This window comes from Phyllostomus discolor, chromosome 5, assembly GCF_004126475.2.
Source record: "Phyllostomus discolor isolate MPI-MPIP mPhyDis1 chromosome 5, mPhyDis1.pri.v3, whole genome shotgun sequence".
NCBI lineage: Eukaryota > Metazoa > Chordata > Mammalia > Chiroptera > Phyllostomidae > Phyllostomus > Phyllostomus discolor.
In genome coordinates, this window is record NC_040907.2 from 118,110,342 (window position 1) to 118,135,262 (window position 24,921).

A 24,921-nucleotide genomic window follows, 5' to 3' on the forward strand; every position below is an offset into this window, starting at 1 on the left:
TCTGTTCTAGAGGCAGATGGGTCTCAGTTTGAATCCCAGGTCTACTTCTCATGGACTGTGGAACCTTGGGAAGTCAGTCATAGTCTCAGTTTCCTCCTCTATAAAGTGGGGAAGGTGGCAGGACCAGCTGCATAAAGTGGGTATGAGGATTCAGCAAGGAGGTATGTCCAGTGGGCCAAGCTCAGCATCAGGCACAGAGGAGATGTTTGTTAATGATGCTCCTTGTTATTGTTGCTATTCCTTTCACTCCATGCCAGGGATGTCCTGGGCCTTTAGCTTCCTTCCTTTCTGCAGCTTTAGAGGAAACATGGTGCCCTCTGGCTTTACCCATTGCTTCTGCCTGGCCAGGCATCCATATTGGTCTCTCCTGTCCTACAGCAATCTGTTTACCCACATTCTCCTTAGAGCTGACTCAGGGCCCTCCAAGCAGCTGCCCTCACAATTACTGATACAGGTCATGTGGCTGGGGACATTCACAAGCTTCAGGCTCCTTCCCTGTGGCTGGCTGTCAGCTGGCAAGCTCTTAAACTTGGCATATTGTGCCGCCAGCTCTGGGCCTGGCCTCTGTTGCACTTGTATCCTAGATCTTTACCAAGCTGAGTGAATTTCAGTTCTCTGGGTTCTGGTGTACATCTGGGCCTTTGCACATACCATTCCATGTGCAATGTTCCTAGAACACTGGCTATCCTCAGCTGCTTGTGCAGATGAAACGAACTCCTACAGATGTTTAAGTGACTCCTTTTCTCAGTTTTCTGTGACCTGCCCCATCTCCCAGGTAGTTCATGCTTCCTTTCTCTGTGCTGCCTCCACTCTGCACACGATTTTCTCAGCCACCTCCTTCTGTATCTGTCTCCCCTACTCAAGAGGAAATTGGGCTCAGCAGAGTCTTATTCATCATTGGTTTCATAGGACTTAGCACAGGGAATTGCACATGATAAATGAGGGATCAATCAGTGTTTATTTAGATAGGCGGATGGATACAATAGGAGCTCAATAAATGCTGATATGAATGGATAAGTGGATGGATGACCATAAAAAGAATTCAATAGATGTTTACCTAAGTGAATAAACAAATGGGTAGAGGGCTGCAAACCCTTCAAAAATCTCTCTGCTTTGCTTATGATGGAACATTTACTCTACTAGACTTGGAACTCCCCAAAGTAGGCCTGGCCTTTCTTATCAAGTGTGGGGAACCCTCCACAGGGACTGTTTGTCCACCAGACCAATTTCCCAAGGTGTATGCATGTTAGGGTGCACACAGAGGGCCACCGCCTCCAACAGTGGTGTCTTCCTCTCTCTCATCACCCTCTCTGACACCTGGCCAGGCATGCTCATCGACAGCTATCTTCTCTGGGTGTGTGTAGGTGGGGGAGGGTGCAGACTCACCGTCAGACAGCCCATCAGGCTCTGCTCGAAGGGCCGCTGGAAGGCTCTTGGGTCCCCACACCAGTCCAGCAGCTCTGTGGCGGCATTGTGGAAGTTGGCAGGGTTCTGTAAGTGCTGTGGGAGAGGGAAAGGAGGAAGCATGAGATCCCAGGTATGAGGCCAGCACAGGTAGCAGAGAAGACCCCAGGCCTTTTGGGGAGTAGGCTCGAAGGCCTGATTAATGAGCTTTCTCTGACTTCCCCTCACACACCTTCCCTTTGCATCTTTTCTCCCAGCCCAATCCATGGCAGCATGGGGATCAGCAGCCCCATTGTAAAGACAGGAAAACCAAGGTCTAGAGAAAGGCAATGATGGTAGATATTAAAGTGTTTTCTCTGAATGCTGACAGTGTGAGAGGTGAACCCTGTATGGTTCAGAAGGGTGGCATCTGGCTTTCATATTTAGGGGCTGGCTTTTCCTGAGCCAAGACAGGCTGGCCCTGGAGCTTCCTTCTTTTTTTATTTTTTTAAAGATTTTATTTATTTATTTTTAGAGAGGGAAGGGAGGGAGAAAGAGAGACAGAGAGAAACATCAATGTGTGGTTGCTGGGGGCCATGGCCTGCAACCCATGTATATGGCCTGACTGGAAATCGAACCTGCGACACTTTGGTTCTCAGCCCTTGCTCAATCCACTGAGCTATGCCAGCCAGGGCTTGGAGCTTCCTTCTTGATGATGCCCACCAAACTACCTCTGGCTTTAGAGCAAACTCTGCTACAGTCGAATAGGACTGGAGTAAGGGAGCCTTAAGAGGCTTCCAGGCCACACCCAGCTGGGAAACACACTGTGCCCAGGTTATTATCACACTGTGGTCTGGTATATGTGGCTTATTGACTCATGGTCTCCTGCACCCAGTCTGGCTTGGCTTGGCAGGGGGGTGGAGGGCTACTGGCATTGTTGGGAGGGGTCCTGGCCCGAGCTCAGGCCCCTCCCAGTCGTGGATCTAAGTTAACAGAAATTGAATTCTGGTGCCAAGGCCTCTCGATCCTGCTTCAGACTCAGGCCACCCCTCCCATACTTAACATTTATGCATGTCTTCCCAGGCCACACTGTGTTAGGCACTGAGCCCAGGGTCATGGAGCTCGTGGGGATGAAGCTGGGATTCCAGTGCTGGGTGTGCCTGAATGTGGGTCCTTCAGTGGGATATCTAGTGTCCACAAGGGTCAGAGTGTAAGGGGAAGGCAGTACCTTTTGAAGTTCCTGTGGCCTTGGTGCTGGGAGAGACAGGGAACAATAGCTGCCCCTGGGGACTGCAGCATCCCTACCTGCAGCATGAGTCAGCCTCAGAGCCAGGGCAGGGAGGGGTCTTAGAAGCTGCTAGGTCCCAGAAGTAGGAAGGGGCTAAAACGTGTTGTGGGAGCCTCTGTGGGGCAGCAGCCCCTGAAGGTCACAGTCTGCCTTCCCCTCCTACTAGCTGCTGAGCTAAGGTGGCCTCATCTCTCCATGCTTCAGTTGCTCTGTCTGTAAAGTAGGGATGGCAGACCACAGTATGGCAGGGGGAATGTTTCTTCTTCCACTTACAGTTTCATGACTGTTGTCATGGATATGGTTTGTGCAAGGCAAGATTTAAAGATGGGTGGAAGAAAGTGGAATGACTTAGAGTACCCTCCTTCTGTGGGAGAACAAGGAGAAGTAGAGATGACGGAAAGAAAGAGGGCAAGCGTGCACCAACACAGCCCTCTATCCCAGGGGCTGGGATGAGGATTAAACAAGATGAGGTTTATACGGCCCCTGGCAAAGCACCTGGTGTGTGGGGTGCTCCCATGTGGGGCTGCTCTTGGCCCTGACTCTGTCTCCCAGAGGCTCTCCTGGAAGCACAGCTGTGCTCAGCAGCTCAAAGTCCTCGCTTCACTCAGTACTCTTTCTGCAAAGGCAGAGCTCCTGAACTTGATTTGCAGAAGACAGGAGGAACTTCCACATATAGAAATTTGCCATTTGGGAGGGCAGCAGTGGGTCCTCACCTCTGTCCCTGTGCACTCTCTCTAAAACGGGTCTCCTCCGAGGCCATGGGTGGCACCTGGGTTCTACGCAGAAAGCCAGGCAAATCAGCTAGTTCCCTGCCCAGCAGCCTCCCTCTGCTAACTGAGTTATTCCGTTTATTTACATGATGTCACACTTAATTAGTAGGGTCAGCAGCTGCCACAGGCTGCTCTCTGAGTTGCCTGCCCACAGCACCCCCACCCTCAGCCCCACAAGTGGGGCTCTGGGCTCACAAGTGGCCTCTGAGGCCAGATTTAGGGATCCAGTTTTGTTCTGGCCCCTAACACCCAGACTTCCATATCTTGCCAGCCCCACGTCTCTATCCTCGCCCCAGCCAGCTCACATGGCCATCAGCTTGGAGTCTGGGTGGTCACCGGTGGGCACAACTCATTGGTAGAAATAATGTTGGGCCTCCCACTCAGTGGCTGTTGCTCAGTAGCTTGTGGCCTTGATCAAGCCAACCCACTGCCCACCCCCCACTTCAGACCTTCTCGGTGCCTTTGTCACCCATTTCCACTATGAGGTGGCTGGAGTGTTCAGAGGGACTGGGCGATGTGAAATGAGTTGGGCAGACCTGGACCAAGCACCTTCTCAGCCACTGAGCCACACTGCTCTGGTGTGTCCACGAGCTTAAAGTGGGGTGATGACAGCTTGCAGGGCTGCTGCAAGGTTTAGAAACAATATACTTAATGATATTTCCATCACAGAAGAGGGGCCAGGTAAGGACTAATATTGCTCTGTATACCAGGACCTTTGTATTACCTCTGGTTTCTTCTGTGAGCCTCTTGGGCATGGAAAGAATGCTCTGTTCACTTCTGGAACTGTAGATGGCCCAAGGCCAGGCCCACACAGAAATGGTCAGTGAGCAGTTAACTGTCCCAAGGATGGTCTACCTGTGGCACAGGCCAGCAAGCTGACTACTTCAGAACGGGTCCCCAGTGGCACATGGAGAAGCCAGGACTGCATGGGTGAGCTTGGTCAGCCTTTGATGGTCTGGGGATGGGAGTATGGATCTGAACCATAGGCAGAGGCCTCCCCAGCTATGGCTGTGACTGGACACTAATATCTCATTCCCCCTCAGAAAGCCTGCCCATCTCCACAATTCCTCAGAAGATCTGGGATATATCCAATAGCTACTGAGTCTGTTGGGGCAGGAGTAGGGGACATCAATGCCCAGACCAGGGATTGGCTACCCAGACCAAGTGATGAGTGCATCTTCCTATCAATCCACCTGTAAATCAAATGATCTATACATGCATCCATCCAACAAAATATGAATCTGTTTATAACCATCTATGCACTTACCTACTGACCCATTCATCCATTCACTACTTTATCTAGCATTCATCCATTCATTCATCTACCTACCTATCTGCCTATCCATCTGAAATTTATTCAACCACCCACTCACCCATTCATTCATCCATTTATCCATCTATCATCTAAATCTACCCACCTAACTGTCCATGCATATGTCTATCCATCCACCCACTTTTCATTCCCTTACTTATCCATTTATAAGTCCACCCCTGCTCCTTTCCCCCAGCATACATGGGCCTTACCCTGGCCTGTGCACTGTGCTAGACTGCTGACTTAGAGATGAATATGGCACATCCTCTGCCCCCAAGGAACTTAGTAGCCTTGTGAGGGGCCTGATATATGCCCTGTTCCTTTCTCCCTTGAGCTGTAGGGGTGAGGTAGCTGAGTGCCCAGGAAGCACTGGGCACTCAAGAGATGGATGGTATAGATGCTTAACAAAGCATCTGGGGGTTGGGGAGGCTGCTGTGCAGGAATCAGCTGCTTTGCAAGGCTTTGCACGTGGAGCCCAGATGTACCAGTGACCTCTGAGTAGGGCACATTGTAGAGGGCACTGGTTTTCCCAGTACCTGAGGCTGAGAAGGGGAAAAGGCAGCTGAGCCAGAGGCCTGGAGGGAAGGTAGGCAGCAGGGTGCTGGTGGATGGCGAGTGCAGCAATGGCGAGAACCAAGGTGTGTGGTGGGGGAGGGAAGACTAAGCGGTAGAAGAGAGGCAGGGCCAAGAGTCAGAGGATGTGAGGCCCCTGATGGGAGCCACAGCCTTCCCAACCAGAGGCAGGCATAGCCACCACATCTGTCATCCTCATAGCATGCAGACCTGCTTGCCTTTCTCTTCTGATTAGGATAAAGGATGTCTGAGAATCAACAGTCTTCAGCCAGCTACAGCCACCCTCTGGGGTAGCTGGGGACCAGACAGACATCAATGCCGAGCTGTGTCTGACCGGAGGTACCGGAGGGGGGCGTGAAGGATGCAAGGAACTCTGGATGGCCTGGAGGGCATCTGGACAGCCTGCTCACCCTCACAAACATGCCACTGTCTGGCCCAAAAGCAGAGCTCCATGTGTGTGCGTGCACACATGGCATATGGAGTAGACTGGGAAAAGCAGCTGAGGTGATCCCTGGCCTTCCAGCTGCTCTGCCCTCAACGGCTGGGTGTGCATTACCGTGCCCATTCCATAGGCAAAGCGAGATAAAGTGGCAACTCAGGTAGCTAATGAGGGCTGGACCCAAGTTTGCTAGTAAATCTGAGCTCTGTGTGCCACACTTAGAGAGGGCTGGAGCCCTGGGAGTAAAGGCCACCCTGATTCCTGGTGATGCAGAACCAGGCATGAGGAGAAAGGTCAAGTTGTGATCAGGTCTTAGGAGCAGCTGTGTGTCTGGCACAACGAGAGTCTCACGCACGGGGGCACGGCTGCATCGTTGGGGGGTGGAGGGCACTGACAGTGATCCCTCATGGGCTGGAGAAACTGGGTCAAAGGCAGAGCCAGGAGAGCTGTGCAGAGGAGGAGGGAGGGTAGGGGAGGGGAGAGCGCACGTCTGGTTTCTATTCTGTGACCGTGAACAGAGGCATAATTGGCATTTGGGAGAGCTGTTCGGGCTGAGTTCAATCTGTAACAAGTCTTCTTCAATTTCCTCTCCTCAGACTCCACACAGGCTTCCGAGATTGCTCTGCTTGATGCTAATGAGAGGACACACATCCCTCATTCTGGGGACTAGCCTCAGCTCCACTGGGCCCTGGCGCTCAGGAGGACAAGCTGCGTTGGGGGCGGGGCTGCGGCTGGGGTGCTGAGACCAGTGGTCCATGCTGGTTACTCAAACATGCTGGTTACTAGAGCTGAAGCCAGGGGACACACCCCAGCACTCCCCTCCCTGTCGCTGAGACACTGAGGACAACAGCCTTGCCACCATTAGCCGATCACCTGCCACATGCCAGCATGGGGCTATATGCTTCACTCACAATATTCTCCTCACAGCACCCTATGAGGTTGGCCTGATTGGCTGTATTTGACGAGTGGAGAAACTGAGACTCAGGGAAACAGAAGGACTGCTCATTGTGGATACATGGAGCAGTGAGGATTTGGCCCCATCCTGTGTCATGTCAAAGCCCACAGCCCTTCCACCATATCTGCTCCTTCCTGCAGTAAAATAATACTTTGGTGTCTAGGCACAGACACTACCATGCAGAGCTGCAGAGAGCCTGAGTCAGAGGCTGGGCACACCCCTCCTGGCCTCCACTGGGGCTGGGGGGCCGCCTGTCCAGGCTCAGCCAGGCTTTTCAAAGTGGTGGTCTCTGGGCCCACTGTAAACGTCCCCTGCCTCTGAATAATCCAGACAGGTTGCTGGCAGGCAAATCGCCTCTCAGGCTTGGTGTGGGCATTGGCAGGAGGGGGAACTCACCACCCTCAGGGAGAAGGCCCTGCCAGTACCAGAGGGGCTGGGCTGTGTGACTTCAGGGGACTCCCTTCCTCTCTCTGTGTCTTAGTTTCTATTTTTGTAACATGATCTAATTTCTCAGGACCTTTTCTTTTCTGTTTCTTTGTAGAAAAGTCACTGGAGTAGAGAGGTGGGAACTTGGGTCTGCGAGTCCTAGTCAAGACTAGGCACTTGAGTGCATCCTCACAGAGCACTCAGCAGAGCCCAGAGAGGGCAAAACACTGGCCCAAAGTTACATAGCTGGGAAGAGAGGGGAAGGGACAAGGCAGAGCCAGCCTTTGAATGCAGGTGTGTGAGATTCCAGTGTTAGGCTGGCCCATGCCAGCAATGTTCTCCCAAGGTGGGTGGCCAAGGAGCCCCAGATGGTCGACCCATGCCCACCATCACCTCCACAAAGAGCCCCAGATGCCCAGCCACAGGGGATAGCACCCCAACTGCCTGTCCTTGCCAGCTGCTGGGCAGCAGAGGTGTGAATGCAGGCTACACACCCACCTGCTTGATGCACTGCAGTCGGTCATTGGTCTGCTGGATGTGCCTGTCCATAGAATTCATTCTGGCCGTTTCACTGGGTTCTACCCAAGAGCCATGAACGTTGTCCAGCCTGTGAAGAGAGAGGACAGTGGGTGTCACTGGGGTTACGCCTGGCCTTCTAGCCTTTTAGCCACCTTCCAACCCCAACACTGACATTCTGGTCCCCGTGGCTCCCAACCGGTTTCCTGGGCCCTTTGTGGGCCATGGTGGCCTCTGGCCCAGGCAGCCCTGCACTGAAGGGAAGAACCAAGGCCCCAGCTGCCCAGCCAGCCCTTCCCCATGCTTGGCCCCAGGAGCCCTGCTGGGATTGAGGACAGGAGGTGCTCCTGGGTGTTCTCCATGGTGACTAATGTGAGCACTGGGCAGGCATGTCCTTTATGGGACATGTAACCGCACACTCAGACACACGCACTTCTATGCACACATGTGCACTTGGTGGTGGGGGTGGGACAGCAGCCTTATCTTTAGATTCCTGGTTCAGGGCTTAGCCCACTTGATTTGGCTGTGTGTGTGGGTGGGGGGGGGTGTCTCCCCATGTGACCACTTTCACTGCATACGTGGTGTAAGTGCAGCAGTCCTGTCAAGGGTGCCATGTGCCTCCTCAAATCCTCCCTGCTTTAGAGTTCTTCACACCTTAAAAACCACTCCCAATTCCAATTTTTGCCCTTTGGCCTCTTGGGAAAGAAGGAGGGAAGGAATAAGCCCCACCTCCATTTTCAGACAAGAAAACTGAGGGCCACTGAGAGGAAGGGAGTTACTCAGGGTGGCCCAATGAGTCAGCATCAGAGCCAAAAAGGAACCAGGGCTCTGAGTGCCAGCCCACAACTGAGTGGCCTGGGTATGTGGATGTCCTGGTCACCAAGGCTCACTCTTTCCGAATGGGCGGTGGGCTCAGAAACATGAACACGAGTGCCATTTCTTCCCAGGTGGTGAAGCTAAGTGGAGGAGGCTCCCTAAACTCCAGAAAGGCCTGGGAGACTCCAGGCCTCTCCAGAGAGGCCACAATGGTAAAGGGAGAGATGGAGAGAGTGTTCAGCTCCAGTGTACCCACTGCTCAGGGTTCCTTGGGCCAAAGCAGAAGCCTGCTCACTGCTGGGTGGGTTTGACCTCCCACAATGCAGTGGGCATCTCAGACTGCAGACATGTGGGTCAGACACAGGGCACTGAACTGAGGCTCATGGCCCCAGGCCTTCTCTGCTACCCTGAGGCTCCTCATCTCTGGCCATGTCACCCAAGGTCCCACTGACTAGGCTCTTTCTGTATGCTGGGCCTGTGAATTCTTTCCTTTTCTCTTCATGCTCAATATGTAAGACTAGAATTGTCTCCATTTTACAGATGAAGAAATTGAGGTCCAGAGACCTGCCAAGACCCCATGGCTCCAGGGTGCCTGGACTGTATCCATATGTTCGTCCACTTCCATGCCCTAGACTCTGCCCCCAGCACATGCACCCTCACAGCACACTGGGCCCTAGCCTTGGGAAGAAAGTCCTGTTCCTCCTCCAAGGAGCTCTTGACTACACAGCTCCCCTAGTGCACTCCTTATTGTTCCGCTTGTGCTTGGAAAGGCAACGCACTTGTGTGGTTCAAAACTGAGAAAGTCTGCAAGGGTATCCAGTGAAGTGCTGGTCCAATCCCCAGACCCCAGGCACCCTTCCTGGGGGGCCTAGCCAACAGTCTCCTTCTGAGGGGCTTGCTTAGAGAAGCAAGTACCAGTATGAATGTGTACCCTCTACCCCTTTAAATACAAACATAAGACAAAAGCATTGTACATGCACTCTCTGTACCCTTGATTTTTCCCTCTTAATATTATCTCAAAGTTTCTTTCACATCAAGACATAAGAGCCTTTTTCATTTTTTAATGGCTGTGCAGTGTTCCAAGATACAGATGAATCATCTAGCCCCACCAGGGGCTGTTGTGAGGTCTGCGGCTCAAGAAAGGCCCTTCTGCTCAGGGGGCTCACACGCCAGTCTGGTGATAAAGCCTGAAGCCACCTCCAAATTTCATTATTGCAAATAGTGTTGCAGGATCACCTTTTATATTGGCCACATCATCCGTGTGTGAGTTAATCTGGAGAACATGCTCTTAGAAGTGGAGTTACTGGGTCACTTGAGCATTGTACTTTTGATAAGTGCTTTCTGGGTCCACTTTATCTTGGAGCTCTCCAGCAAAGAGATAAAAATGGGGATAGTGCCCCATATTTATTTCTTCTACCCTCAACCCACCAACCATCCTTCTACTCATCCCGCTTATCACACATTTATCCACCCAGACAGCCAACTTCTCCATCCATCGTTTATCCAGCGCAGTGCCTTTCCATCCACCCACCCATGCATCCACATAAACATCTCCAGTCTCCACATACCCATCCATGAACGCTTCCCATTCACCCAGTAAATGCTTTACAGCATCTATACTGTGCCGTTCCTATGCTAGATCTATGTGGCAGGCAAAGATTAAAATGAATTTTCTTATGTTCAAGAAACTCTTGGTCTAAACCTGTATTCACTCTAGGTCATCTTTCAGGTCACCATTGCTGAGCTCCTCCTATATATTAGGTGCTGGTTCAGTCACTGGGCACAGACAGTGTTAACATACCCCCTCCCACATTACAGATGAGGAAACTGAGCTCGGAGGTTGTAGTAACAACTAGCTTCAGAATCTGGCTTTTCCATTACAGCCTAAACTTCCGTACAGGTCCTTGGGAGGTGCCAGGGGGCCCCTGCAGGAGGCTTCTCTGATGTTGTTGACATGGGTCCTGGGGGGCGGTGAGGGTGTCCCCCGGCAGGGGCTGAGTTTATGTGCGCAGAACCTCCGCCAGGCGAGTACTACTGGGGCCAGGGACAAATTGTGGTGGACTCAGCAAGGAGGAATATGGGGGAGCCCTGAGTGGGAGAAAAAACTGCCATTTCCAGGGAAGCCACTGTGGTTCTTGATGTTAAACCCCCTCTGAGTCGAAGGGACCCTGGTGGTGTCCTAGGCATCACATGGCACACAGTCCCCACAGTGGCCACGGGTGAACACTGGCTGCTAGAGTCACCATTAAAGAGTGCAGTTTCCACAGCCAGCCGAAGGGAACCATTAAACAAAAGCCTGGGTTAGTTCCACAGAGAGCACAAAGACACCCCAGGTCTTTGCAGGCTTCAATCCCCCATCTTCAGGCCACAGCCAAGGACAAAGGGCCTGCGGAGAGCCAAGCGGCCAGCAGGGTGCACTGTTGATGAACCTAAGCACCCAGAGGGGCTTTGAGAAGGCTTCTCTGACTTTCTAGGCCTTGGTTTCCCCATTTGTAGAGCAGGGTGTTGAGGGGGAGGGGATTAGATGGTCTCACAAGGCTCTATCCCTAAGTAGGAACTTTTCCCAGGGTAGACAAGACATTTTGTCTAGGGTCAGAAATCTAGCAGGGCTGTGATAAAATACTTGTTTAGTGACTAACAGATCATTTCTGGAGCCTGTGGGTGCTCAGTCCACCCAGGGAAGCCCCTAGCAGACATCAGAAGTCCAGACCCACCTAGGCAGAGTCACCTTTGGGCCCAGAGGCAGCGGGTCCACAGGTCTCACTTTAGGAAGCAAATGGAAGAGGTGGGGTTGGGGTGGGGGGAACAGAACTGTCCAAGTTCAGGTCAGTCTCCATGCCAGCTCATGGCAATCCCATCTGGAAGCCAGTGGCTGGGCTGAGCTGGCATCTGGACTCAAAGATTCTCAGAATACCAATAGCCAAAGATCCTTTAAGGTCTCACACTGACCTAACTATTGGGCTGGTTTTATCTGGGGGAGCCCAAGGCCCACAGTGGTTTGTCCAAGGCCACACAGCACATCTGAGCTGGGTCCAGCCCCAGAGTGTTTTTGCCCCAGGCTAGGGCTCCATGTACAGAAACCGAGAGATGAACAGAGGGGCATGGGACACCTGTAAGACCCACAGGGTGAGTGGCAGCCAGCAGGAGAGACACCGTAGATCACAATCATGTGTCATGTGTATCTTAACCTATAATAAAAGAACAAAATGACTGGCTGATTAAGGAGGCACTCACAGGTGAGATGAGATCTTTAAGCTGCTGAGATCAATGGAATGTCAGGGTTATTACCATCAGGAAGGGATGGGGCTGGCAGCTCTGGCCCCTGCAGAAGAGGGGTCAGGACATGGAAAGTTAAGGGTCCCAGACAAAGGGTGGGCTAAAGTAGGCATGAGAGAGGAGCTTACTGAGGGGTAGTCTGGGATCTTCCATTTGTTCTGCACCTGCTATGTGCAGGCACCAGTCCTGGACCTGTGCAATGCTAATTTACTTAGTCCTGAAAGGCTCAGAGAGGTTGCATGACTTACGGGGGATCACACGGCTGGAATATGTTGGGTTGAAATTCAAACTATCTGCCTTTCTGTTGTTCTTTCCACTCCACCAAGACAGGAGACTCCTGGAAGTTCCCACCCTAGGCTGTGACTGGCCTCAAAGAGATGTCTCCTTGGTTCCACCTGAACCGTCCAAATCCATCCACTTGCTTCCAAGGCCACTGGGCTCCCTGCATGCTGGCTGGCGTCACAAAGTGGCCAGTGATCAGTGGCCAGCGTTCAGTGGCCAGCAGAGGTCGCCCTCTGCCACAGGAGCGCTGCTGGGACACAGCTTGCTCCCTCCTCAGAGCCTGGATTCCTATAAGCCTTTATAAGTCGCTACAAATCCTCCAGGGCTGCAGCCCCAGCGCCCACCGTGGCACTCCCTCCCAAATGGAGATAGTGTTTTGGGCATGGCTCTGGGTACATCCATGGCCCCAGCCCTTCCACGTGCCTATCTGCCTCTAAATGCAGAGTGGGCTCAAGTAGTCAAGCCCCCAACTCCTCTGGTCCCTGGCCCTGTCTCCTGGTTTGAGCAGCCCGCAGCCTGTAGGAAGTGCAAAGCTAATCAGCTCAGGGGCCTGGAGGGGACCCTGCTCTGCCACTTCTTCCAGGCCTCAGTTTCCCCATCTGTAAAGTGAAGGCTAGCCTCCCTTCAAACTCCAGCATCTTAGGATTTCTGTGTCAGGAGCTCTAGCTGTTTGAACTCCATCTCAACAACTGGAGAATACTTGGCTTTCAAACAGCACAGCCAGCCTGCCCCAAGGTGGGCCCGGGAAACTCCTGGAGACCTGCTGTTCTAGGGGAGCCTAAGACTGTAGGTGCTACACACTTGTCCTTGTACCTTATGCTCGCTCAGCCTGGCTTCACTGCACATAGGTAAGTTTTCTAATGGATGGCCAATGATCTCATTGGTCTATCTTCCCAACCCCTAGTTGAGCTCTTGAAGGGCCAAGGTCCCATTTTACACTTTTCAGCACCTAGTATAGCACTGACCAAGTTCACCTTAGTGGTGCCTAGCACAGAAGACGTGCCCCAGAAAAGTCAGCTGCTATTAAGCACACAGGGCTGCTCGGACAGTAGCATACTGAGAGCTGAAAGGGCACTTGGGGACCACCTGGTCCTGTGCCCTCGAGGCAGGAGCTGAGAGAAGAGAAGGACCCAGAGGGAAAAAGGGACAAGAGGGACTGGAACCCAGCTGGCTGTTCTGAGTTGGGCCCCGGGTTGTCTTGGGGCTCTATGGAAGCATGTCTCCTGGTCAGAAGGTCTCCTGGGGAAGGCACATGGCCCTCAGTGGGCTCCTCTTAGGACCAGGGAAGCAGGGTGCTCTTTGCTGCCCAATAGGTACGTCGATGGAGCCCTGGAGGTAGCTCCTCAGGATGGTAGGCCAACATCAGCTATACTAACACTAGTGTGTTTTATTTTTTACTTTTGAAGCCAAACAAGTTAACCAGTCCACTTAACACAAGCACCTAAGGCAGATGTTTTGCTTATGTGTGTGCATACACAAACATAGGTACCCCTTTGCATACTTAAGATGTACATATACACACTCTATGCACTCGTTGGCACAGATGCACTTGAGCACACACATCTCATGACAGCTTGCACAGGCAAGTGGCGGGGTCCCCAGGGGAGCTGTGCGAGCAGTGGTGTGCAGAAATGATTCAATCACCCCGCACATCTGCAGCTCAGGTCCCCCAGGGCGAGCGGCACTGGCAGTGGGGGTGGAGGGCCTATACCCACAGCTTGCAGAGTAGAGGCTGCATTCCAAGATGTTGCCAGGGCCAGTGAGCGCTCCATGCCACGCTTGGGACCTGCCCACTGCTCACCCTGGTAGGAGATCATGGGGGCCCAGAGGAACGTATTCCAGCCAGCCCCTTTACCAGCTCTCAGACTCCGAGAGAGGTAGATATCACCGGCCCTGGGTTCAGCAGTGACCTGCCAACCCTGAATGTGACGGCATCAGCCCAGGTCTTCCTCAGCTTGACCTCTACCTTCTACCACTTCCAGGCACACCCTCTGCGGTTCCCCCGTCTCCTGGACTGTGCTCTGAAGATCACACCTCCCCGTCTTTGCCTCTGCCTCTCAGCCTGAAATGCCTGCCCCTTCATCCAGAAGGCTGCTTCATCTGTCACCTTCTTTGTTGGTTTCTCCCAGCGGAGCCACTCACTTCTACTCTTCTGTCTCCAGTGCCTCTGTCTCACACCCCACCTTGGTGGTACCAGACAATGGTGTATCTTTGTGTCCATCTCCCCTACCAGCTGGGCTGCCATCTAGTCATGAATTCCCAGAGCCTAGCCCAGGGTTTGGTACCCACCAGGTGCTCAGCAGTGCTCATTAGACAGATGGATGAATGGATGGATGGACAGTCATTGTGATCTAGAGTGGCAATAATGAACACCTCAACGACCAGCCCTAATCAGAGGGTCTTGGGACTGGGAGAGACTTCAACAGTCCAGTCCAGAATTCCCAGGGAGTGATGCATGTACTACTGGCGGAAGAATTATTTTAGGTGGTCCATGGGATCACTGCTGAATGTGTGAATACTATTATTTAGGATGAGGATAAATTAGGGAGCGATGACAGACCTAAATGGGTTAAAGAACCACCTTAAACAGTATAAATGGGATGAAAGTGACTGAGGGTAGGGAAACACTGACATAGTCCAATGCCCTCCTCATCTTAAAGGTGAAGGAACAGAAGTTCAGAAAGGTTAGGGCCACCCGTGGGGGCACACGTATGTGACTCTTCCACTCCTAGTCCTTGGGAGACTGCACGCTGCCTGGAGTCAGAGGAAGAGGGTGGTGGTAAAGCCGAGACAAGGAGAAGACAGTGACTTTGTGCCCTATCCCAGGGAAGTCAGGGAAGGGCAGATGGACAGGAGATGAGAAATAGAGAGGGAAGCAAGAGGCAGCTCTGGGCAGCTGCCCAGGACCAGCTGCTTCCCACTCTTGGCCAGGCAGCTGGAGCTGGCTCTTGGGCCAGCTTGAGGCCTGGAGCACAGTGAGGCTCCTGGGTTAGGAGTGGGCCCTGAGTCAACCCTTCCTGGCTGTATGAAGTTGTAAGAAGCTGTTTTATCTCCCGGAGTCTGTGTCCTCAATTGTGCAACAGGAAGGTGCCACTCCTCACTGCTGTACTGGATTGAGGAGCTGACGAAGTGCAATCACTTAGGGGACAGTGCTCTGAGAAGAGAAATTCTGGTTTGGACATGAGCTCTTCCAAATCCAGTTCCTCCCTCCTCAGCTCAGGGAGCGCTCCATGCCACGCTTGACAAGGCTCCATACCTCCTGGCCAGAGTTCAGACACTGTGGCTTGGCAACTGGGGCTCCTGGAAGGGCGGACCCACTTCCCTCCACAACCCAGTCTCCCAGCACCCACCCTCGTCTACAGCAGCACCCACTGTCAATGGTGGTCAGTGGGATGACACAGTGCACCCTTGGTGTGTCAGAGTTGGGGCTTCCTGAGGGCCAGCCCCACATTGCCACACCGGACAACCTGCTGTGGGACACAAACGTTAACAGAGGGAGGACAACTTACTCGGGGGAACGCATGTCGATGTCGCCCTAACAAAGGTGCCGGCCCCCTGGTCAAGCCCACACAGGGCTGGGAATCCTGGCTGTGTTCTCCATTGTGCCTCATTCCTCTGTGCACATGCGGCCTAGCAGGCATGGGCTGTGCCCTTGAGGCCCTCAAGTGCCTCCTGCCACCCTTTGGAGGCACTTCAAATCTCTGGCCTCAGGGTGAATTTCCTTTGGCAGCTCCCTTCCCAAAAGGTGAAGGAGGGCCAGATTCAGCCCTGGACAAGGTCCTGCACCCATGGCAGCCCTGGGCAAGGTCACCAAATTCAGTCCCGTGGAGTGTGTAGCCGTTCCAGTGCTATGCCCCTGCTTTTTGTGTCCTCAGAGTGGAAAGAGAAACACAACCACTAGGTTATTCATGTCATCTCACTTGAAGCCTCAGAGTTCTACTATGATGTTCCAGTTACTATTACAAAACTGAGGTTCAGAGAGGTCCAATGACTTGCTCAAGGTCATACCACCCCTTGAACTCCCATCTGACTACAAAGCCCACGGTGTTTTCCTGTATATTCTCTCCATGGGAATGTGACATGCCTTCCTCACTGGACACTTTCTTCCCTGCCCCAACTACCCTGCATGTTGGGACAGTGACTGTCATTTGAGGAGTGCTGAGGATGGCATGGAGATGGGGGAGTCAGAGTCCTGCCTAGTGCTGCCTGATGCTGCTGGGTGCTGGGCCTGCGCCACGAGCCTTCTGCAGGACAGCCACACCCATGCAGTGGCCTTGACCTGGCCTTGTCTAGAGGCTCTTGTCTGTGATTCCAAGGGCTCAGATGCTATGAAGTGGGAAAGAGGCAGGGTGGGAACAGTTTCCTGAGGGCCCTTGGAGGACATGGGGTGGAATAAGGCTGGTGATGGAGCCAGGCCCCCTCACCACCAGCTGGTGCCCTATAGAAGGCTGTAAATACCCTGCAGATGTTCTTACAGCTCTGGTTCCAGGGACAAAAAGGTGTTCCCCACTGCACCCTCCCTAACCTCGGCTTCTCAGGGCTCCAAATCTACCCACTTGGCATTTGCAGGGAGGTACAGACAGGAGCTGGACCAATGGCATGCCAGGGAAAGCCAGACAGAGCTAGATGAGCCTTTAAGGTATCACCTGGCACAGGAATGGCAAGACTATGGCATGCTGGACACCACCCCCACCTCTTGCACCCTCGACAGGTGTGGCCAGTCAATCACCACACTTCCTGCTGAGTCTGGACATGCCGTGCCCATGCTCCACACGTGCTTCTGCCCAGCCATTCTTAATCACCTGACATGGACATAAGAGAAGAAAGCGTTTGGGAAGGCTTCTTTAAAAGGGGAGTAAATAGAGGCCTAGTCGGGGGGGGGTTTAGCCTGAGGTCATCAGCCAGTCAAGGTGTAAGCAGAGATTCGCATGCAGATTGGCCAATTTCTGACTTTGTGCTCTTTCACCTACTCGTGATGCAGAGCCAGCTTCCTTGAGTGGAGAGCCCACATATGAGCCACTCAGGTGAGCTGGCCACGCTGCAATAGCCTTATGTCACAGCCTCACAGAAGCTTGCAGACAAGTACTACCCCATTTTGCAGACGAGAAAACTGAGGCTCAGAGTTGGTGGGCGCTTTCTTTGTGGGGAACATAGGGCAACAGCTGTTCCTCCAGAGTTTGGGCTTTTATTTTTACTAACTGGATATGCCTTCTCCTTTAGTCAATTGCTGTGAACTGTCCAATTTTTTTTAATTTCTCAAAAAATAAAAAATTAGAGAAACAAAAAAATCAGAAAGTAGACTTGACCTAAAAGTAGAAGATGAAAAAGAACAGTCCTCATGGCTTAGATCTTCAGGGGACCTGGGGATCTGCTCAGGTCTATTTACAGATGGGGAAACAGAGGCCCAGGGCAAGCAGGGTGTGGATGGAACCAGAGTCCTGGAGACCCCGTTATGGGTCGGAAGTGGGGGGTCAGGGCCCACACCCTGGCTCCCCTGAACTTCTCTGCTCTTTCGGTCCCTAGTTACATCTAGACACCCCCTGCAGATGCCCACCCAGGCTAGGCTGTGGTCACAGACAGCTAAGATGCAGAGGGCCGGCCTGTGGAGCTCCCAGCAGCCTGGAGGTAGGGTGAGGTAGGACAGGGTGACTGTGGCAGGTGTGCCAAGTGTGATAGGAGTAGGGGCTCTGCTCCCACTGGGAAAGCCCTGCCATTTCCCTTACAGAAGTCCTACAAGGTCCTCATGGATCTGTGTGGAGATTTTCACCGTGTCAGGCTCAGGCTGGCACACTGACCCCATAACCCCCTCTCCTCCCTGCAGAAGGCCCTCTGTGGGGGGCATAGGGGGTGTTCAGGTAGGTCTGTTGCCCATTCACCCCACCTATCATCTGGTCTATACTGGGGGAGTCTCTGGATATGAGGTTACTTGGGGACTGGGCTGCCCCCATCCCAGACTGGGAGTGGAGGTCCCCTTCCTGAGAACCTTTAGGGACAAGCTAGGCACCCCACAGGCAAACTGAAAATGCTTCCCAATGTCTAGGGAGACAAAAATTCACACTAGGTGCTCCTAAGCCACATGCTGACTCGGTGCTCTAGCTGTGCAAGGCACTGGTGTCATAACCTCATTTCACCCTTTGTCACCTCATTTTACATGGGCAGTATTGCTTAGCGGTTTAGGATACCAGGCTGCCTGGGTTCAAATCCTGACTCTGCCACTTGCTAGTTTCTGTGACTTAGGACAAAATGTCCTCTACATGCCGCAGGCTCTGCATCTGTAAACCAGAAGCAATAATAGTAGTGCCTTACTTCACAGGCTGCCGTGCTCATTAAGTGAGGCGGTGAGTGGGAAGTATTCGTTGGCTCTATGCAGGACCCAGGTGGGCCTTATCATTTCCATCACAGGCGGGAGGAAACTGGGCAGAGGGGGGCTCTCGCTTGTTGAGGGGAGAGGAAGGGAGTTAAAAGCAACCACCTAGACATTAAGATCTTTGACCTTTTTAAAAAAAAATTCTGTATCTAAAACTTACTTTTTCAAAACATTGTAACATCTTAGGCGGAAGCTCCATTTTCGCAGCAACAAAAGGGGCCATGCTCTGGATGGAGGGTGGGAGTGAGGCTGCCCACTCTGCTCACCCTCACACAGGGGTCTCTGGGCTCAATGCCAGGCCACAGAGGTTGTGGGCAGCTGAGGCAGGGGTTCTGCACCCACCAGCCAGAATACCAGGTTGAGGAGCAGGAGGGGCTTGTACTGGTGGCAAAGGCCAATTGTGGAACATTCCAGAAGGAAGGAATGATAAGGTTGGAGCTATAGGGTACGTGAGCTGAGCACTGCTCCTCCAGTGCAGGGGCCTGGATGCCCAGGGATGTCCGTCCAGGTGGGCAGTGTCACTGACGAAGGCAGGGAGACCAGACAGGGACCACTGCCTCTTCTGAGCAAAAGGAGGGTGGTGGCCCAGACACCCCAGCAGAGGCTGCCTGAGGTTAGATCCTCCCTGAACAAAGGATTCTCTGGTCAGATCTGTGGGGGGAGGGGGCGTACAGAGCTGCAGATTCTACTCTCCTGGAGATCACTAAAGTACTCTCACAGGTGAAGGGCCTTAAAGAATCTGGCTTTTCCCACAAAGTTAATGGATTGCAAAACACTTTTTTCCCCACTAGACACATTTTAAAATCCCATAGAACTAGTTTTCCCAGAACTCATTTTGAGAAATTCAGACCTAAGAGGTGTGGCTACAGGGTGGAGAGGCTGGAGAGTAGGGAGAGAAAACACCAAGGCAGCCGGCTGGCTGGTGGGCTGGGGGAGGGTTGCCAGGTGGGGTGGGGGCCAGAAGCTGAAGTGTCTGCAGGAAGAGAAGCCACAGGGTGCTCTCACTACCATCTGAAACGCCTTCCCACCAGGACTGGGGCTCTGGATTCCGAATCCAATATCATGGCCCGCTTCATGAAGCCACTTGGGTATACCTAACCAGCAAGGGCTTACCTGCCTGAGGGCCCCTCAGCTCTGTGCCCTCAGCAGGGCTGGCTCAGGCCCCTTGCTGAAAGGGCACAGACCACAGGAAGGTCAAATGAGCTACCGGAGGCACAGACTGGCCCCTTCTCTGCTTCACCTAACGGGAAGACAGCCCTGGCCAGGCGCAGGACCCAAGGTGGCCCAGGCAGCCAGAGTTGTCTCCCTGAGGCTGTGGGGGCGGGTAGCCTCAGAAATCTCAGTTCCTAATTTGAATAACAGTTAGAATATATAGGTATCATTAAGTATCTATAGTGTGTCATGAGGCACCTTTGGCATTTTATGTGAATTATCTTTATAACAATATAGCCAAAGGTAGAGTGATTAGGACCATGTACAAATGGGAAAACTAAGATGAAATGATTAACAAACTTGTCCAAGATCAGAAAATGGCAAAGTGGGCTTAGAATCCCCATCTGTCAGACTTCAGTCCAGCATCCACCTCCCAAGCCAAGCTACCTGCACACTGCCCTGGGGCTGGAGGTTGGGAAAACTGCCACTGACGGCTGGGCTCCAGGCTGTCCCAAAGGAGGCCCTTCAGCTCAGTCATTCACCCAGCACACTCTATGCCAGCTGGCTGTGCCCAGCTGAGTGGGACACATGGACAAGAGACATCGGTCCTCGGGGGGCTCCTGACCTGGGTGGGGCGTGTCCTGAGCATGCCAACGTGTGGACAGTGTTGGGGACACACAGCTGACATCACTGGGCTTGTCTTCGTGGCCCCTGAAGGATGGGGCTCTTCGAGATGTCACGTACTGCTTGCTCCCTGTGAGACTGGCAGAGGGCACTGGCCTGTGAGCGCTCACTCTATATCAGGCCCTTTCACACACAGTGTCTCACCTAATTCTCACACCAACCCAGGAAGGTGGGCATCAGTCCTCAGACTTTACAGACGAGGAAACTAAAGCCCAGAGAGGTTATGTAACTTGCCTAAGGTCACACAGTGGGGCAGTGGGGTTGCCTGGAATGGTATCTGGGTTAGAGTCACTTCCAAGGTCCACCCAGCCTGATGCAGGACGAGAAGAGGGTGCAGGCACTCCTGCCAGGCCCAGGTCACTGAGTGATCGTGACACTCAGTCCTTCGACTTGACTCTCTGCCCCTGGTGAAATGGGGCTGGGTCAGATGGTTCCTAAGGTATTTTCTAGCTTTCATGCTCTGGCAGGAGGCTGTGGGAAGAAGGGATTAAACAAAAAAGTAAGATGACAGCCCTGACTTCCAGAAGCCTAAAATCCAGGTGACAAGCTGTTCCAACTCACCTGCTGGCAGTGCCCACCAGGAGGCTAGAGAAGGGCTGGGCTGGGGGCATCCCCACAGACTTTCTGGAGGAGGGGGGGTGGAGTCAGGCCCTGAGGGCCAGGAGGTTAGGGCCCCAGGGACAGTGTGGCTGGGCAGAGAGCCAAGACTTGGGAATGGGCTGGGATGGGGTGGGGAAGGCCAGTCTTATTTCAGAAATAAAACCACATGCCCAGTGCCCTTTGACCAGGCCTGGCCAATCAGCCTGGCAGGGTGGCATTAGGGTCTTTCTTACGGGAGAAGGTATTGAAATGAGGCAGAATGTTCACAATTCATCTGCTTTTTAATTAACTTGCCCTGCTGCCTTAAGTGATTCCCCGCTTATGCTCATTCTTTTGAAAATTCCAAAGTGCTATTTCTGACCTGTGATTTACTATTGCCGTACGTCTCTATAAGCAGTGTTTTAGCTTAAGTGGCAGTTGCATATTAATTACAAAGTTAATTATGTGCTGTGTAATCATGCTGTAATTCATTAGTTTACTCTACACTCAGAGAGCCTCATGCTAATAACGAGATCTGACAGAGGGTTTCAGGAATCACCAAGAAATTCCCATTGACGATCCAGAACGGGCTGAAAAGGACTGGAGACCCCATCAAGGCACTTCCTTTGGACCCATTTGCTTGACCTGAGCCCAGGTCTTCGTGCCCCTGGAGGCTGTCAGGATGCTGGACCCGAGCTGCCTGGGGCTCTAACAGCACAAGGGCTGGAGCACAAGCTGCCTGCAAACCCTGGTCTGCTGAGGATAGTGGAAAGAAAACCCAGCTGGGTCTTGTTTTCCCCCCACGGAAGTTCAGGGACAGGAACAGAATTTGTTTAAAATTATTTACGGAACAGAGAGTCAGTTCTAGGTGAAAAATAACTGCTCATATCACTAAAGTGGCCCTGGGAACACTGACCGAGTGGCAGACCTGGAAGGGGCCTCAAGACCCAGGTCTGAGGTAGTTGTTCAAATGGGAGACCCAGGCCCAAGAGGGGGTTGGCTCAGAGGAGCATATCTGGGGTTTGGCTCAAAGTCCCTTCACATCCTTTTCCTTCTCTACTGTCCCCCCCTAAAGCATCCAGGGATCTGAAGTGAACACTGGCCATGTTTCTCTCTCCCCTCTTTCTTGTTTTGCTTTGTCTCCTAACAAAATAATCCATGGGATAGCCTCACTTCACTCCTTAGATGATCTCAAAACCACACTGAGGCCCAGGAGCCTGGTCTGTGAACTGGGGTGACAGCTCCCTGCCTCCTTGCACAGCATCAGATGATAGAGGGGAAGGAAGCCTGGTACTCCAGACCCTGCCCACACCTTGAGTGCTCAGGGGATTCTTTTCTGCAACCATCTCTTCCCAGGCTACGTGTTGCCAGCCTCTGAAGAATCCCCTACGCTCCTCCAATGGCATTTAAAAGTCAATGTGAGTAAAGCCAGGCTTGCTGCAATCACCCTCCTCTCACTGGCAAATCTGCAGATCAAATTTCAAGCCTGTGTTGCGTGAGGGGATACAAAGGCTGTGACCTACCCCCGGACATAGCTATCTGGTGGCTGAGACCCTCTGCTTTCCAAATATAAACCTGCTTGTTTTATTTCTGCTGACAGCTGAATGAAAAAAAAAATGTGGAAGTCCTTCCCCTCCTGGCTCTAGTCAACAAGAGGAGAGAAGGACTCAGAGCCCCAGCTGGCACGGGAGGAAGATAAATAAGAAAAAAACAAAACATGTCCTTGTGCTACAGTGGAACATTTAAAAAAGAGGTGAAAAGCACAAGGTCAGGGGCAGATTTCATTTTCTATAATTTCAGCAGGCTCATGGAGGAGGCACGATGCTGCCGACTCGGCAGTTTTGGGGGAATCACTTTTGGAGGGAACTCATTTTGGGGGAGGAAGGGGTGCTTAACAGCCAAAACGCTGTGGTTTCTTTCCTGGGAACCCTTTGATTTCCTTGGCAACAGGGAAGTCCAGCCTCCAAAGTTCTGCTTAAAGACCAGGGCCTGGCCTGGGATGCTCCCAACAATTACCCATGGCCAAGGTGTCACCATCTTGCTGGCACAGGCAGTGAGCTGGTGGGGGGAGAGGTGCAAAAATGTCGGCTCTGCAAAAATGTGGGCACCGGTCCCTATCTCTCTTCCCCTCACCCCCAGCACTTGTGCAGGCAGCTACTCATTCCCAGATCACTGCTTTCCAGGGCTTTATGGCTGAGCAGGTAAAAATGCCAGAAAACAGCTTGGAAGCAAGTCTGCATTTGACAGCACCTGAGGACCCCAAGGGAGCAGGAAAGGCTCTGGGGCAGGCAGCTGATGGACTAGCAAAGCCGGGCCTCATGTCCAGCATGCTTCAACCTTGTATGGCTAGCATAGGGGAACTGTATCAGATGAAAGCAGGTCTGAATCTCTGAAGTCATCTTCATCCAGGCTCAGTGCAGAGGTGCCTTTTCAGTGCCCATTTGTTTTTAAAGATTTTATTTATTTATTTTTAGAGAGGAGGGAAGGGAAGGAGAGCGAGAGAGAGAGAGAGAGAGAGAGAGAGAAACACCAATGTGTGAGACACACATCAACGGGTTGTTTCTTGTGTGTCCCCAGCTGGGGGCATGGCCAGTAACCCAGACAAGTGCCCTGACTCGGAATCGAATGGGCGAATTTTTGATTTTCAGGCCGGCACTCAAACCACTAAGCCACACCAGCCATGGCCAGAGCTCAGTTTTTCAAAAAGAAATATTTAAATGTTTGGTCTGGGAAAATACCTTTTGTGCATTAGGTGTGGACAGGAATGGGAGAAAGAGAGCAGTGGTGACAAAGAGGGGGCCAGTGATGGCATTTGTAGAGCACTTATCTGGCCCCTGGGCACTGTGCTAAGTACTCCGCAGGTGTTATCCCATTGAACTTGCTCTCTAGTTGCCAGCTGCAGCAGGTGCAATTATCCCTTTCTGGAGGGAATCGAGGGCTTAGGTGACTTGCCCCAGCCATCCAGTAAGGTAGTGGCAGAGCTGTGAGTCACACCTACCTGTCTCGGAGCCCTGTTGTCAGGAGAGGAGTAGGAGGAGTGGCAGAGGCAGGAAGAGGGGAAAAGGCCTGGAAGAGGTTTACTTTCTTAGTAGCAAAAGGGAGGCAGAGGTTCCTGGAAATTTCCCTTCCAGAGAACCACCCCCAGCCCTGCATCTGAACATTCCCAAGGAAGACAAGCTGTAGGGCAGAGCTACCTGAAGGCTCCCAACCAGATGCCCATGGTGAGGCAGGTGGAACACTGGGCTGATGTGTCCTGAGGGCCTGATATTACATCCTTTATGAATGAGCTTTATCTCCTTTAAAGCCCAGAACAGCCCTCCAAAGTAGGTAGTAATAATCCATTTTATAGATGAACAACTGAAGGCGTAGGAGAATGTCCAGGTTCATACAGCTAGCAAGAGGCAGAGCTGGGTTTCAGGCCCCAGTTTTAAACCAAAATCTAGGTATAGTCTTAAATAATGATGATAGGCAAACCTTCCTGAGTTCTTACTAAGTGCCTGTGTTGTTTTAAGCACTCTATGCATATTAACTTATTTTATTCAATCAACTATTCTATGAAGTACATGCTATAATTTGCTTCGCTTACAAATGGGTAAACTGAGGTATAGAGCTCTGTAAGCAATATGGCTAAGGGTACACGGCTAGTAAACTGCAGGGCCAAGGTTTGGACCCGGGTAGGCAAGCATTTGAGGTCATACTTTTAACCTGTAGGATGAGCTGTTTCTCTAATGACTGGGACATCGTGCCTCCCAGCCTTGAGTCCTTGAATCTGGATGGCTCTGGGGTCCTATAAGGCCAGGCAGCAGTTGGGTGCCTAGGTTTTTCTCTTCCTTGAGCTCAGGAAGAGCCCTGGAGAGCTCCCTCTCCCTCCCTGGAGAACATCAGGCAGGCCCTAGACTGTATCTCTGTGGGGGGGTGTGAGTGTGCCAGTGTGCATGCCTTAGGCCTACGCTGCATCCAGAGTGTGCGTGCAGCTGATTTATAGCCCTTAGAGAAAACAGAATTGCAAATCTCACCCACAAATCTTCCCTATCGAGGTACTTGTGACAGGCAGACATGCCATGAATTCCCACGAGCAGGCAGGCCTTCACCAAGCCGTGACT

General features: G+C 52.4%; 1 protein-coding gene across 4 annotated transcripts in view; it reads right to left on the reverse strand.

Annotated features, from left to right (window-relative positions):
- The window catches only part of ZMIZ1 (zinc finger MIZ-type containing 1), a 225,645-nt gene that overhangs the window by 98,843 nt on the left and 101,881 nt on the right, over positions 1 to 24,921 (reverse strand). For all 4 annotated transcript variants that reach the window (XM_036026757.1, XM_036026759.1, XM_028513299.2 and 1 more), the window contains exons 4-5: positions 7,645 to 7,753; positions 1,387 to 1,500 (exon numbers count right to left, since the gene is read on the reverse strand). In XM_036026757.1, the coding sequence (XP_035882650.1) occupies positions 1,387 to 1,500; positions 7,645 to 7,704 (174 nt within the window). In that variant the 5' untranslated portion in view covers positions 7,705 to 7,753. The remainder of the gene's footprint in view (positions 1 to 1,386; positions 1,501 to 7,644; positions 7,754 to 24,921) is intronic.